The sequence below is a fragment of the Ochotona curzoniae genome, unplaced genomic scaffold (genome assembly GCF_017591425.1).
Source record: "Ochotona curzoniae isolate NIBS_2020 unplaced genomic scaffold, NIBS_Ocur_1.0 contig_883, whole genome shotgun sequence".
Classification (NCBI taxonomy): Eukaryota; Metazoa; Chordata; class Mammalia; order Lagomorpha; family Ochotonidae; genus Ochotona; species Ochotona curzoniae.
Genome location: NW_024466599.1, coordinates 27,473,030 through 27,489,735, shown reverse-complemented (window position 1 = coordinate 27,489,735; position 16,706 = coordinate 27,473,030). Strand labels below are relative to the sequence as shown.

At 38.8% G+C, this 16,706-nt stretch overlaps 1 protein-coding gene across 2 annotated transcripts in view; it reads left to right on the top strand.

Annotated features, from left to right (window-relative positions):
- SOS1 (SOS Ras/Rac guanine nucleotide exchange factor 1) overlaps window positions 1–15,752 on the top strand; it is a 115,179-nt gene extending 99,427 nt beyond the window's left edge. The window contains exons 18-23 of one of the 2 annotated variants that reach the window (XM_040993120.1): window positions 5,915–6,087; window positions 6,272–6,388; window positions 7,688–7,952; window positions 12,128–12,172; window positions 13,685–13,803; window positions 14,584–15,752. In XM_040993120.1, coding sequence (XP_040849054.1) covers window positions 5,915–6,087; window positions 6,272–6,388; window positions 7,688–7,952; window positions 12,128–12,172; window positions 13,685–13,803; window positions 14,584–15,075 — 1,211 coding nt within the window. In that variant the 3' untranslated portion in view covers window positions 15,076–15,752. The remainder of the gene's footprint in view (window positions 1–5,914; window positions 6,088–6,271; window positions 6,389–7,687; window positions 7,953–12,127; window positions 12,173–13,684; window positions 13,804–14,583) is intronic. The other variant, XM_040993121.1, reaches the window with a different exon arrangement.
- The last annotated feature ends 954 nt before the right edge of the window (window positions 15,753–16,706 follow it).

The following is a 16,706-nucleotide window of genomic DNA, read 5'->3' as shown; positions in this document are numbered from 1 at the left end:
GGTTAAAAATAGCAACAGCGTATGCAACTCTGTTGTTTTGTTTTGTTTTGTTTTGTTTTGTTTTTGCATGACGGTTTCCTTATATTAGAGAATATATGGTATTTGTCCTTTGCGTTTGACTTATTTCACTGGGGATGATGGTCTCTAGTTGGGATCATCTAGTTGCAAACAGTATGATTTCATTCTTTTTAATGGTTGAGTAATATTCCATGGAATAGATGTACCGTAGTTTCTTTAACCACTGTTCTTTGGATGGCCATCTGCATTGTTTCCATGTCTTTGCTATTGTAGATTGTGCTGCTATAAATATAGGATTACAGATCCCTTTCCCATATGCAGTTTTTATTTCCTTTGGGTATAGTTCTAGGAGTGGGATCTCTGGGTCCTATGGCAGGTTTATTTGCAATTCTCTAAGTACTCTCTATACTGATTTCCATAGTGGTTGTACTAGCCTGCATTCCTGCGAGCAGTGAAGCAGGGGGTACCTTTCTCCCCACATCTACACCGGTAGGTATTGGTAGCAGAGTTCTGAATGTAGGCCCATCTCACTGGAGTTAGGTGGTACCTCAGTGTGGTTCTCATTTATATGTTTCTGACGACTAAGGAGCCTGAAGATCTTTTCATGTCTGTTAGCCACTTGGATCTCTTCTTTTGAAAAATGTCTGTTCATTTCCTTTGCCCATTTTTTCACAGGGTTGTTGTGGTTGTTTGTTTGTTTGTTTGCTGTCTCTAGGTTCCTGAAGCTCTTTGTAAATTCTGGATATTAGTCCCCTATCACCTGTGTAGGGTGCAAAGTTTCAGCAGAGAAAAGTACGAATGTACTGTTCTCTTAATTAGATGTTTTTATCCTGTTAAGAAACCACCTTGTTACTGAGTGGTTTCATTGTCTGCATTCAGCTCTACCTGCAAAGTGTTTTTTTAACTGATCCTACTTGTAACTTTTCTTTCCCATTTCTATTTTGTCATTAATTCCTATTATTTTCTTGAGGATTTTTTTCCTCTCTAAAATAAAAGGGAAGAAAAGAAAGAGAAAAAAATTTAAAGACAGTTACTGAGAGGGAAAAAAGACAAAGGGAAAGATATTCTGTCCTTTGATAACTCCCCAAATGGTGGCAACACCTAGGCCTGGGCCAGGATGAAGCCAGGAGCCTCTCACATGGGATGGCAGAAACCCATGTACTTGAGTCATCCTCCTCTGCTTTCCTAGGCACACTAGCAGGGACCTGGATTGGACCTGATCCTGGAAGCAGCCAGGCCCCAACCGCCACTCAAGTGGGATGCTGGCCTCATTGTTGGCAGTTGAAATCACCACGCTGCAAAGCCAGGAACTCTCTTTGAATTCTTGATGTTAAAAAATATTATTTTATATATATGTAGATATATTTATATATATTATATATACATACTATCTGTGTACTTGCCAAAATATCTAGACATGTTTTATATTCACTCACTAAATCCTGTTCTCTTTCTGTTAAGACATTAGGACCTATGCATTTACTCTTTTATAAAACTGTAACTGTGTTACCAGTTCAAAAAATTTGTGGAAAATGGAATTAAAGTTAAGTTTATTTTGGGTGCCAGAAATTTTTGCAATACATGTATAGTTTCATAATACATATTTTTTTCATGATTCTTTTAAGGTCCTTTGTATGCCTGAACTTCACAAAATTTTTGCATCAAAATAAACTTCCATAAAATTTTGAAGAATCTCTTAAAAGGGAGTTAGAAAGGATCCGGGTAGGTAGGTCTAGTGCTCAGTTTAGCCACTATGTCAACATTTTTTGAGTATCTACAAGTGCCATCTGAGAAATACTTGTCCAGGCATGCCTACTGAGCTTAAAGATCTGTCACTCATGATATTCTATGATTTCTGGTACACAGAGATGAAAAAAGCCCTCAGAACCCATTAATGGGACTCACTTTTTGGCCCCATACTGTTTGGCCCCATCTCCCTGACTGGTAGGTGGGTTTTCAGTCACACAAACTGAACTTTTAAAAGTACTCTGTCAGATCTTTATAAATTATCATAACTGATATTTATAACATATTGTTTGGTGGAAAAGAACTTCAGAACTATTTTTGGAGCATGATTCCATTTAGGTGTTTTACAGTAACTGCTTTAATGAGTGAATATAAAACATGTCTAGATATTTTGGTAAGCACACAGATAGCATACCTGCCAACCATCCTAGCCTTTCTGCTTAGCTTCCTGGTTAAAGAGACTGTTCTTTGAGAGTAGTTGATTTAAAACTGACCCTGGCCAGTTCAATTGCTGTAGGGAAATCTTTGCTGTCCTCAAGCTAAATGTTACCAGTGTGTAGAATTAGCTAGATTTTCTTATTTCTTTCTAACCCAGTATTTAGAGCCAAATATTATTGCTACTTGGAATTATTGCTGAATTCAGTCACGTGTGTGTATATGGTAGTTTATAGAAACTCCTTCCAGATTCATATCCTTACTTAATTCTGGGTGCTGTTTTCCCCCTCTTCTTTGGGAGAAACAGCAGAGGTAATGGCTGATATTTTACTTCTGTTACCTTACTAGAATTCATATAGAAGTCTTCTGCTGTACTGCCATCATTTGTAGGAAAAAAAAATAGGCAGGGCAGTTTCTCTTTCAAAACCTTTGCCAGAGTGCCTGGTCCCCAGTACCCACTGGCAGGTCACAAGATCTAGGGCTGGAAACAGGCTTTTTAGGGAACTGTGAGCACTCCTCACCTGCTGGCTGCAGCTTTTGCTGCTGAGAATGAGAGAATTGGGGGAGCAGGACAGGTTGGTTAAGAGAGCAGCACCTTTTAGCATATGTGTGGATGAGGTAGGGTGAGCTAACTTCCAGCATCCATGTGTGTACGTCAGAACCAGATAGGATACAGGATGAACTGGGATAGGCTGCAGGCTGGGCTGGGGAACTGACCAGGCAGCTGGATTCACCAGTAGGTACACTGTCTGGTGCGGGTGATGGACCAAAAACCTGACCCTGTACTGGCCTGCACACACAGGTCAAGTCTGAGGTCTTCCCAGGAGAGGTTTCTTAGGCAACTTCCCAACTAGACCACTGGACTCAAATTCTAGCCACAGGAAAATCACAGGATGTGTAGTCTGTTCTTGGAGTACATTTATCAGGACTGAGCCTCCTCAACTGCTGATGCCTGTGCAGTGGACAGCATGCCCAGATGCACGAGGGACATGACAGGCAGCTCACTTAGGCCAGCAGGGGATATCGACCGCCTTATCAAAGGATGGAAGGCAGAACAGGTTGTACAACTCTCCTGGCCAAGCTTTGCAGCAAGTGTCTGGGTCTGTGGATGCAATAAGGTGGACCTAGTCAGCCAATAGACCTTGGAAAGATTTTTTCAACACTGGTACAATGAAGCCAACAATCTCAGAACTATCAACACCACTCTCAGAATATTCTTCCCCCAATCAGTCTCTAAGGCATCATCAAATGACTGTCCCCCATCCTGGGTACTGATGTAGTTTGACAGCAAGGAACAGCCTCCCCCAACCTCCAGCAGAAAGACACAGGGGAAAAAAAAAAGCTTTGCCAGAACTCTGCTCTATGTCCCAATTTTTCCATTCACTAAAATGTTCTACTCAAAAGAAGAATAAATATGTAGGCAAATTAACATCCTGTGAAAAGGATGTACCTTACCCAACATCTGTTGAAAAAAATAAACAAAACATCTATTTAATGCATCTGTCCACCAGACTGAGTAATTATTGGGAAATTCTCATGGTAGGATATGTAAAATGATTTGTTTAAGTATAGGACAATTTATATTTTATAAATTTATATTTTAAAAATTAGTTTTGCTAGGGCGTAATATTCAGATACACATACAGAAAGGTTCCACATTTTTTTTTCAAAATTATAATGGGGGGAGGGAAAGAATATGTACGTAATTTTTTTTTTTTACTTCACTGATTCAGGATGTAACTGTCAAAACATTAGATCCTCCTCTCAGTGCCACCACTCCCTGCCCAAACCAGTTAGCTGATGGGTACTTAGGGAGTTCTGCCTTCAAAATGTTTGTCCTCATAGCACTCAAACGGCCTCCTCATCTCACCAGTACCACTGTTGCCTGCTAACTGTTCTTCCTGGTTTTGGTCTGAACTGTTTCCCTGCCTCTCTGGCGTTTGGCACAGCTATAATAATCCTTCCAAAATGCAAAGACATTTGAAATCTATCTCCTGGGTAAAAATAAAGCTCTTTAACAAAAGGTTGGTCCAGATGCTACTACCCAAACTTCACAAATCTCTCCCATCACTTTGTAACTAATTCGGAATGTTGATTGTAGCTGCCACTGAATATGCATACTGTTACAGACTTGTTTGTCAGACTGAACAGTTGAGTTTACTAGATCATGCAGCTACATAGAGAAGGCTATACATGATAGCAAAGTAGTCAAATGATTGACAGACATGGGAAGTAAAAGCCTACGCTTACTAGAATACATTACCTTTTCTTAGGGATGTATCCTCAGGAGTGGCCAGTAACCAAGGAACAGCAATAACTGAATGTTTTTAAAAGCTAAGCAGGCATTGATGTCTGTCATGTTCTGTTGTTACTGACTTTGTCATTGACTTGAGCCATTCACTGTTTTCAGGGCCGTTGCCAAAAACTCGAGAATTTAAAAGGATGACTGTTGTATAAGCCTTTAGAACCACTCCTGTTGGCTCTGTCCACCTTCATACCCCTCCCGTCTTTTCCACTCCAAACACCAGACCGCAGCAGGCACCAGACCACAGGCCATGTCAAACAGCATGTCCCTAGTATCCCTTCCACGCTCCATCACACATCTGTGCCTTCATTCACAGCACTGCTTTGCTTAGAATGCTCTTCTTATTCTGCTCACTAAACTTCTATTTGTTTTTTGAGACTCAGAGTCTAAGCATTTCCTCACCACGTTGCTTGTTCTAATCACATCAGCCCATCAGAGAGAACACCTCTTCTGTGCTCTCACAACACCTTGTGCATTACTATTAATATAACACCTCAGGGAGCCCACATGCAAACCTCCAGGCACCTTGAGGTCAGAACTGTCTTCTTCCGCTTTGTGGCTGTAATACGTAATACAGTCCTTGGCACACAGCAGATTCAGTTCCTGTGTGCTAAGTGCATGAATTCAGTATTCATACCCTTCTCTCTGCAAATCATCACAGTCAGAATTTGGGGGGAAAAACAAAAGCATAAGGAAATAGTGCAAGATGCAACAACAGCATCGGCCATCACAACCAGAGATAATAAATACTTCCGTGGTCCATTGTTAAGCCTCCATATAAATGCACTCATTTGCTTCTCACCATAATCCTTTCTCCTACCCTCACTTAATAGATGAGGAAACTGATTGCAGACTAAATGGTCTGGGCCAGACCGAGGAGCAGAGCCAGGTCAGGGCAGCTTTCACACCAGAACAAAAGGCAGCAGAGGCTGGGGGAAGCCCCAAGCACCTGTTGTCCTGCAGGTGACAGGCTTACAGATCCTGCTGTCTAGGAGTGAGCCTACATTACAGGGCCCCAGGAACTGAGGAGAAAACATGACACCCTGAATTTGGTATTTATCCCTTTAGCCAAAAATGTCCTTAGTGATAAGGTTACTTAACAAAAGAGTTACGTCAAATAACAATGGGATTTTTTGGAGGGGAGGGGAGATATAGAAATGGGTTATTTTATGAAAAATCTACCATTTTGTTAAACTTGGTCTCCCCTTTTTCCTGCCATTTATAACATTAAGTGTTTCACAGAAAAAAATTGGTATGTATGAAAAAGTTTCTTGACATTCACTTAGTCTGTTGTCTTTCACAGTATGAAAGTCTAAGTCTTGATTGAAGCAGTACAGCACAACATCCCCTCAATTAATAGAAAACCTGACTTTTTCTTTATTGTTGAAATAATTTTTTTATATCTCCTAGGAATTTATCTCACTAATATTTTAAAAACAGAAGAGGGCAACCCTGAGGTTCTAAAACGACATGGAAAAGAGCTGATAAACTTCAGCAAAAGAAGGAAAGTAGCTGAAATCACGGGCGAGATCCAACAATACCAAAATCAGCCTTATTGTTTACGAGTAGAATCTGATATCAAGGTGAGCTGGTGGCTTATTTGAGTATGCAGGTATTTGATTACAAGCTGCCCTATGAAAGGCAGGTGTATTCTGTAGAAGAGAAAAAGAAAATTTCTTACTGTTAGATGTTTCCTTAAATTATTTTCATGAATTTAAAACTAAACTTGAAACATTTAATTCTAATAATTCTATCTATTTATTTTAGAGGTTCTTTGAAAACTTGAATCCAATGGGAAATAGCATGGAAAAAGAATTCACAGATTATCTCTTCAACAAGTCCCTAGAGATAGAACCACGGAACCCCAAGCCTCTCCCAAGATTCGTAAGCATTTATCTTTACTTCCTATGCATTCTGTAGTTGTCATTTACATTAAGTGATGTCATCACTACCCACATACGTTTTACAGATAAGTTTTATTAAAGGTATTTGGGGAAGAAGTACACAGTTGACAGTTTAGTGATGTTTTTTAAAGTACTTAGTAAATACACCCAGAAATATACCACATGGTTCCAAATGAATTAACATTATTAATGTGAATAATTTTAATATCATGATGAAATTGAGCCAGACTTTTTTTTTTATTTTTAACTTTACCCCCCAAAAAAATGATACAAGATTTATTTCAAGGACAGGACACTTAATATAATTCATGCTAATTCATTTAGAGTACACTTAGAGTTTAGAAATGCTACTTTTTGAAAGTAATGACTTATTTCAAATTTTAACCTCTAATCATTTGCCATAAAATTATCAGGTTTGGCTAAAGATACTCTGTTTGGAAAAACAGTTTCCATTGTATTTTTAGTGCTTATTGTGCCTGGTCAAATATTTGGGGGGTATTTCAAAGAGTTCATGGAAAATGTCATGAAAAGATGAGTATATTTTGATGCAAAAAAAATTTGTCATCTCTGCATAATCACATTTTTCATAAACTTTTGGATGACCCCTCATGGACTTGAAAGCATTTTTTGCATCTAGATAAACCTCTTTTAACTCCATTTTTCTGCAAACATTTTGAAATACCTTTGTGTACAGTGTCATTAACTCTCTAATCCAATTCTACCCTCTTACTCCTGATAGTCAGGAGGTAAACCGTAGATTAAGAGATGTAGTTTGCCTCATGAGGGAGACAGGCACCACTGAAAAATGAGCACTCTGTAGAACTAACCTATATGCACTCAGGTCACAGCCTGGGCAGCTGAGTGCTTTGGTAGAGAACGGAATCACTGTATTGTAGCACAGGAGGGAGCCATGTTCATGATGACGACTCTCAAAGTGTTGTCCAAAAAAAATCATTTCTTCAAAATAGTCTGTTTAAAAGCCAAGGAAATATGCAATATATTTTACAAAAATTTCTCGAGAATAATGAAATTATAAATATTTTAGTGTTTATGGGATTAAAATTTACTGATTTAAAGAAGTATAATATCTAAAAAATTAGTTACCAAGGCTTTAGCAAAATGCAAAATACTTTAACTTCAACACCTTTGATCTGACTTATCACTTCTTAGCGATTTATGGTTTTCCTATTAATTGAATAGTATCAGGCATATGTAGAAAAAAATTCCTTTCTACTATGGTTTATTAAGGATTGTGTTTTTGTTTTTGGTATGTCTGCAGCCAAAAAAATATAGCTATCCCCTTAAATCTCCTGGTGTCCGTCCATCCAACCCAAGGCCAGGTACCATGAGGCATCCTACCCCCCTGCAGCAGGAGCCGAGGAAAATCAGTTACAGCCGGATCCCAGAGAGCGAAACAGAAAGTACAGCGTCGGCCCCAAATTCTCCCAGAACGCCCTTAACACCTCCTCCTGCGTCTGGTGCTTCCAGTACCACGGATGTCTGCAGCGTTTTTGATTCGGATCATTCAAGCCCCTTTCATTCAAGTAGGTGCTAAGTGCTCTGAAGCATTTATTAATATTATATGCTAATAATATTAGGTAAAGAAGGAATATTAGGTAAAGAAGGAATCTGTGGGTTTTGTGTGTATAAACTCACAGATTAGTCAGATGCCATTTTTAAAAACATACTGCTATAAAAATATAAAATTCCAAACTCGAGCAGCCAGGAAGTTTTTTTAAGAAAATGTGCTGGAACAGTCCTCTTTAAATGTATATGTTACTAAGAAGCTTAAGGGTAAAGTTAGTAAAACTGTATTTGTGTATTCCAAATGCATCCCTCTATGAAGAGAAAGAAAGATTACCCTGAAAATCTGAAAGGAATGTTGTTTCATGTGTTAAATGCTGCCTCCAAGATTATCATATTTGAATACACAGTGCATCCATTTCATCCGCACCAAACTGAGCAGTACCTTTTAACTTTGCAGATTTTCAAGTTCAAGCTCACACTTAACCATTTCTCAGTGCACCCCACATGTCTGTTAGTAGCCTGCCTGTATTTTTCAGCATAGTTCTACAAATCTCAGACTTGTATACGATTGCTTAATCTCATTTCTAGTTTGCCAGAATTGAGGAACAATATAATGAGAGCCACATAACTTTAAATGTCTAGTAGTCACATTAGAAAAAGCAAAATTAATTAGGTAAAATTAGTTTTAATAATATATGTTGGGGCTGGCACGGGTAAGCCTCCTCTTAAAAAGCTGCCATTCCATATTGGAGTAGTGCTTAAAGCTCCGGCTGTTTTGCTTACAGTCCAATTCCCTGCTAATCCTGGGAAGGTAGTAGATGATGGCCCAGGTACCCTGTCACCTGCATGGGTGAACAGGAAGAAATCCGTGACTCCTGGCATTAGCCTGTGACAGCCCTGACTATAGTGGCCATTTGGTGAATCAATGAGTGGAAATTTCTCTGTCCCTCTGCCTTTCAAATAAATAAATAAATCTCCTAAAAGTAATAATTTATCTAATCTAGTATATTAAAATTCATTTCATTATGAATTCAATATAAAAATCATGATTGAGATGTTTTCCAGTTCCTTTTTAATTCTAACTCTTTAAGCTCGTTGTGTAGTTTATACTTACAGCATATGTCAAATCAGGCAAGCCACAGTCTGCTGGTCAGTAATCTCACGTGGCCGGTGGCTGGCCAGCCGTACAGCTCAGCACTAACCCTCTGGAGAGGTTGGTTGCCTTTTGAATTCAGAAAGCCATGAGTTTTCTTACTGAATATTTCATCTGGAACCTTAAAATTCTCCTAAGAACAGGACACTTTCTGGCATCTGTCCATAATTAAATCATCTTTAGCCCTGTCTTGACTGTTTCCATATCCTCTTCCCACTGGCTGTTGTAGGTCAACGTGCTGACATTACTAGAATCCAGCAGTGGCGGCAGCCTGGCGTTAGGAGCAAGAGCTGGAGGACCCTGACTCTGGGCTAGCACAGTCGGCTAGTGAGCTTTCTGAGTTTAGATAAAGCACATTTTTAATACCTCCTGGGAGTCAAACTGAATTTTAAGGTTTCTTCTAACTCAGAGAATGTAATTTAAAATCTTAACATTAAGCCTTTGGATAAATATTGCTTTGAGATTTGGTCCAGGATCTTGTTCCTCCCTGAAGTGGACATGTATCATTTCAGGCAGTCTGTCTTGGGACCATCTCAAATGCGCATCTCAAATACTACATTTTGCCTTTATTTGGTATAACCAAAGGGCCAGCCTTCAAAAAGCCCATGGCAATCCATGTTGTGAAAATTCAGAATTTTTCAAAATAAGCATCTTTTTAAAAAAATAAGCATCTTTTAACTGCATTTTTCCACAAACTTTTTTGAAATATCCTTGTATACGTAATAAGCTAGCGTATACTTTTGATAAGTACAAATAGATGTGAGGTTAAAAAAAAAATCTCCAACATGCCAGCTCCTTAAACAAAATGAAACCAGCACTTTTTCAGCATACTGAGCTGAAATCATTATTTATTCTAGTTTACCAAAATGATTTGTTTTTGAGAAAACAATGTCTTTTTCCTCATGACCAAGAAAATGCCTATTTCTAATCTTTGCTAATAGTAAAAATTATAAATGAATGATTTTGAAATCAAGTAAGTACACATATTATAAAAATATTCATGTGCTCACTTGATCCCTTACTTAAAATTTACTTCTAGTATGTTTGTTAAAGATCCTCAACTGTTCCTGGCTCCACTGCAGGGCCGCAGGCTCCATCCTGCTCCCCAAGGAGATGCGCCTCTGTTTCTCCCAGAGCTTGGCACGAGAGAGCTGCCTTGCTGTCCCACATTCCACACAGAAGGCAGCAAAAGTGCCACTGCTTATATTTTCCAAAAGGCAATGTTTAACTAGAATTGGGAGTTTTTAAAAAATCAACTTTAGTGCTATTCTTTTATGCCAGTCTCTGTTGCATCTTTTACTCCTTGCTAAACACTTCCACAAAGAAATCTTGCAATATTAAGAGACAAAAGCGGAATCACGGATGGATGCTGTAAGAGTGTATGGAAGGATGACCACGGGCTGGGCGAGAATGCTCATGGGAGCCTTAGGGTCAACACAGAGAGGGAAGCCCCTGGCCACCTGCCTAGCGCTGCAGCACACCTCTGAGGTGTCCAGGTCCACCCAGGTCCACCTCTGAGGTGATGTACACAGTGGCTGGACAAAGAAAAGACCACCAGGACCACAACTTGGTTTCTGTTGCAGTAGCAAAGGGGAGGATGGTGAAACAGCTCTCGGTGCAGACATTCCTGCTGGAAGCCTGGTCATGAGCAAGCAAAGGTCAGCCCTGATCTGTGCCCTGGAGATGAGCTTTATCTCCAGCCCTTGGTAGAAGGCTCTGCCAAGATGAAGTTTTACAGACATTTTAAGCTGGATGTAAGGCTTTCCTTGTACAAGACTGCAAGTGAAGAGTTAAGTACATTTACCAGACTTCAGTGAGATTAAGGCATTACACATTTTACTTATATTTAAAAGTGTATGTGCATACACGTATACAAATTTTTTCCGAAAGTAAAATGCTTGTTTCTATTTCAAGAATGATGCTCATCCTAACTCTAGTGTGATCCCCCAGGGAGCTTTAGGGAAATGCCTGGGCCCAGCCCCACGTACTTCCTGGCCCTGGCCTCGTGGTGCCGGTATCTTTTGAAGCTCCTTTAGAATTTCTAATGTGCCACTGATACTGAGAGCCATTGGGCTATTCTCTGGGATTTTTTACTTAATAAACTAATACTATTTTTTCAATTATTTGGGTCTCCTCAGTCATGGTTCATAAATTTATCTGGTATCCAGCTGACAAGAATATCCAACATACATTTCTGGATAAGACAATGTAAAATTCTCGAATTTTTAACAAGTATTTTCCAGGTAGTGAGACCAAGCAATCAGTTTAACACAGTAAGATCAAAGGAGTGCCCCAAATCTACAAAAGCTGTGAATGTAAGATGATGCTGTACACAGATGTGTTCAAAGCCAAGTTGACATTTGTGTATACAGTGTGTGTGCATATGCATATGTATATGTATATATATAATTCTTGGCAAAAGACTGTGACTTGTAAGTCAAAAGATCCCTATCCTGTACTAATATGCCACCAGTTTTTCTTTAGATTATTGAAATTAGATTCTTGTAAATGTATCAGCTTCCTTCAGAAAATGTCTTAGCACCAAACTGCTTATTGATTTTTTGAAGTATTTATTGCTACAAAAGGAAAATAGCTATATCACTTCCAGCTTATTTAAATGCTGTAGTTATTTTGTGATGAGAACAGATGCTCCAGGAACATTTTTCAAAGGTATTTACCAAGAAATTCCCTCTTTTTTAATTGTATAAAATAATTCATTGTTTCCTACTGCTTTCACAAGCTTGAGGTTCAAAATTAGTAAATAGCATTTCTGTAAAGACCCCTAAATTCTTTGGTTTTCATTTATACAATTAAGTATTACAATAATACAGTATAGCTTAGTTTTCTTGTGAATATTTGTCCTTTAATTATTCTGACATCAAGCAGTGTATTTTTTTTAAATCTTCAAAATGCGCAATGTAATATTAACCCAGCTTTTTCTTCTTACAGCATTCTTTAAAACTAGAATGACAAATTCTTATAGATGGGTTGAATATATCAATGAAAGAAAAATCTACTTTTTCTTGTTTCCTTTCACAGGCAGCGATACCGTCTTTATCCAAGTAACACTGCCCCATGGCCCAAGTTAGTATATTTGGTTTAAGACTCATAATTCTTGCTTTGGCTTTCAAAAATCAAACCAAGTGTAACCTTTCTTGCTAAAATTCGTCTTGGGTCTGGCAGCATTGGTACCTTGCTTGCAGTATCTTGGAAGTGAGGCCTTCACTTTTGCTATCTTTTAATCAGAAATGATTTGCTTAAGTATATATACTTTCCATGCTTTTTTGTAAAAATCCTTTTTATTTTTTCCTCTTTTAAAAAACAAATAGCAGCTTCCCCCATTTAGCCATTTCTCTTTTCCAACTCTAGAGTTCTAAATATATTTTATTGCTCAACTTTGGAGCATGCATGCGCATATGGGAATGCTGGCAACTGTCCGCAGTGTCTGAATCACAACTGTGCATAGCGTGGTGACAGCGTAGGCTGTAGGCCTTTGAAATTATAAACTAACCATTAAATTATAAGGCCCAAATACTCAACCATTTAAATTATAAGGCCCAGATATTCATCACTGATAAAGTTCCATTGCAGCTTTTTGTTTTTGAAGTAAACCAACTATTCAGTTCCATTATTTTAATTATATTAAGCTTTTAGGTTAGGATGTTTTGTTGTCCTTTCATACAAAGGATTTCAGAATTTGTACCTTAGAAGATATTAGTTATATGCTAAAGTTAACTATGTATCTCTTTAGAAAAAAAGGTAGTTGATCATTTTAACAATATCAAAACACAAAGCACTTTTTAAATTCTGTATTTTGTAGCATTTAGTTGACAAAAATAAAAGCTTAATAAAATGAGTAGGGGGGGGAGAACTTTCCAAGTATAATTTCAATGGTAGTTTAAGTATTTTTCACAATTTTTAAGTGTTTATTTGTCAGCTTATTCTCAAACTAGATTGATTATATTTCAGTACAATTTCTGTTTTCATTGTCAGTGATGCTTCAGTTGCCTTAAATAGTTCCATCAAACCTCAAGATTTTTGGATTAGAGGACCATGAGCCTGATTTTGCCAGTGTGCTAGCAGAGTCTGCATCTCAGCAAAATCGGAAGTGATCCTTCCAGGGATCGTGGATCTCTCCCTTGCATCCCTGGAGAGAGTTGCTGGGAGACACATTAGGAAGAAGGGTGAGGATCAGAAACTATTCCCAGCAACTATCTAGGAAGAGCAGGGAGAGTCTACACAGATAAAGTCAGAGAAGAAAGAGCCCGTCATAAAACTTAAAATTACCATTCCAAAGATTTTTCAGTAGCTTGTTGTTTCCCCCAAAAATCTGAGACTCAATTAAATGTCCCAGCAGCAGGCTGACACTAGGAATCTGATTTTGTACAAGAATCAAAATAACAGTATCTTCGGCAGCTTTCTTCTAAAAATTCTGCTCGGAAACTTCTGCATGCATTTATAGCAGTTTGCTTTAATAAGTGAAATACAACTGAGTACTTCTACACACTTAATAAATATAAACAATTTCCAGCTAAACCTTTTCAAGAGTCATAAATGAAATAAAATTCCCATGAGCTCTTTTTTAAAATGTCACAGGGTCTGCTTCAGTATCATCTATCAGCTTAACCAGGGGCACCGATGAAGTGCCTGTCCCCCCTCCTGTTCCTCCACGAAGACGACCAGAATCTGCCCCAGCGGAATCTTCCCCATCTAAGGTAAAGTAGAAAGCCTGGTTACCTGGGGTCATTACAGTGACAGCATCAGCAGCTCTTTATGTCTAGTGCGTTTCTCATGGGGACAGATTAACATGGCAGAATATTTGGGTTTAGCAGTTTAAAGAGTCATGTAGTCATGTCAATTTCTTTTCTGAAGTTAATTGTTACGTTTTATTTACAAGTAGTCATAAACCAAGAACTTTGATAATGTTAAGGAAATATAACGTGCTTTAATTTACACAGAAAGAGTAATTCGGTTTTAAGCAGTCCTTTAAAAACATTCACACAGAGAAACATAAAACGGGGGAGGGAAGGAGAGCAGTCCTAGGCACTGTCAAGAAGTGCTCTCTGAGCGCATGCCCCGAGTTCCTGAGACCCTAAAGGTTTATGATAGCTATTTTCTAGGTGTTTAAATGCTTTTTACTGGGTTTATTTTGTATTCATTTTTGTTTGGCTGAACCGATCATTTTACGTTGTCCAGAGAGCATAGCACCTGGATAACACAAATCTGTAGAACTTTATAAAATGGCCATAATAAATTTAAGATTTTGAAATTAATAGGTTACTTGGCTAGGTCAGAAGTGATCCTGCAGATTAAAAAGCAAGCAGCAATAACCAACCAAATTTTGAGAAAAAAAGTTTAAGCAAATACTTAACATTGGTGAAACTGTCTTTGTAGGGTAATGACAGACATGTTTAAAAACCTCAAGCTAATTCTTCAGATATTCCTGGTATTATATAAATTATTAATAAATACGCTTAATCCTTTTTGTTTGTTAGATCCTGTCGAAGCACTTGGACAGCCCCCCAGCCATCCCTCCTAGGCAGCCCACATCCAAAGCCTATTCACCCCGCTACTCCCTCTCAGACCGGACGTCCCTGTCAGAGCCTCCCGAAAGCCCTCCCTTGCTGCCACCACGAGAACCTGTGAGGACACCTGATGTTTTCTCAAGCTCACCACTACATCTCCAACCTCCTCCTTTGGGCAAAAAAAGTGACCATGGCAATGCCTTCTTCCCAAACAGTCCTTCCCCTTTTACCCCACCACCTCCTCAAACACCTTCTCCTCATGGCACAAGAAGGCACCTGCCATCCCCACCACTGACACAAGAAGTAGACCTCCATTCCAATGCTGGGCCACCTGTTCCTCCACGACAAAGCACTTCTCAACATATCCCTAAACTCCCTCCAAAAACTTACAAAAGGGAGCACACCCACCCATCTGTGCACAGAGATGGACCACCACTGTTGGAGAATGCCCACTCTTCCTGAGTTCCTCTGCCCTAGGATGGACAGTTTCCGAGCCCCAAATCCATTGCTGGCAATGGATGCACTGAATGTGCCAGCACTGAGTTGTTGCAGTGAGAACTCCAAACACTAACGACTCTACTTCAAGATGCAGTATAAGACAATGAGTTTTAACCTACACCTGATTATAAGATGAAATGGTATTCCAGTTTAGAATACGGAGAGACTGACCTAGAGGAAATGGAGAGCGGATTGCACCTGAACATCAAGTCGCAGGCGTCTGTCCAGCCAGTAGACAGGAGTCCCTTTCTATGAAGTGATCTCTATCATCAGAGGGGTGGAAGACAGTCTGGTGTCCAGCAGCCCACGTGATGACAGCTTTTGTAATTCCAAATATCATGCACTTTTAAAAAAAAATCTTAAACAGGGATTTTAATATCCTCCCTTCTTTTCCTTTGCTTTACTCTTCTACTTTAGAATATTTTCTTAAAAATCATTCAAAGGACTGTGAGGAAAAGCTGTGGTACCTGACCTTGTTGAACTCAAGGCCCAGCACCGTACTGCAGTCCTGTTTACAGATTATTACAGTGAATTGAATGGGTACCAAGGCTTCACCAAAGAGGTACTTTTTTTTGTTTTTATTTTAAATATTATACCAATTTAAGAGCATTTCCTCCACCTGTCCCTCCCCCTAAACACAAGTGAAATGTGGTGGTGTTGCCTTCAAATAAGAGAAATTGTGTCATTAACATGACAGGAGAACTTTTTTAAAAATGTAACTGTTGAGCATTCTATTTACATTTAGAAGACTGTTAATCTGTGCTAGATTGTCATTCTCTCGGTGGTTTCCTGGTAACCCATGTCGTAGCTGTCCCTCTAACCTTACTGTGGCAAAGCAGGCACCCACTGTGAGAAGGAGCACTTGGGGCATCACTGACACCATTCATGTTTTACTAATAGTCGAGTAATCAGCATATCTGCAATTACCTTGCATTGCCTAAATCATGTGTATATAGTGAATGTTATATAATATACCTGGCAGGTCTGTTTTAATTTAATTGAATAAAGATAAAAATACTTTGTTTGGCTGGCATATATTAAATTATTATATGGAGAAAGTGGTTGGTTCTTATTTCTTTCAGTTGAAAAACACAAAACACTAAACCTAAATAAGTGTATTATGTGATATGCCTTGGTTCTAGTTCTGGATATATGTATTAGTCTTAAAGAATGATCAAAAATTGCAGTGGCAGGTAGGAAAAAATGCTTGGTTAGAATAGGATGGGTACCTTTTAAACAGAACTATGTGAAGCTTTAATTTCCAGTTTGCTAAGATTTATACTGAGCATTCTGGCTTGCTTAAGATCTGCTCTGTCAGAACTACCATGGTAGAACATCTGCTTGCATCGTTAATATCATGAAACGGATTATTCATTAAGCCTGTGTACTACTCTTCTGAGTCTCCCAGATACTGTGACTGAAATGCATGCAACTTGGCAGGAGACACAGTTTTATTAATCTCCGCTCTGATGTCTGAAATGTGCAGTATTGCAACCTTAGAGTCCACGTTCATTGGTATCTGCATGTGTCCTCTGAAATAATGCAGCAGCATTTCAGCAGTTCAGTTAACCAAGCCATTAGAGACATTTCTAGAA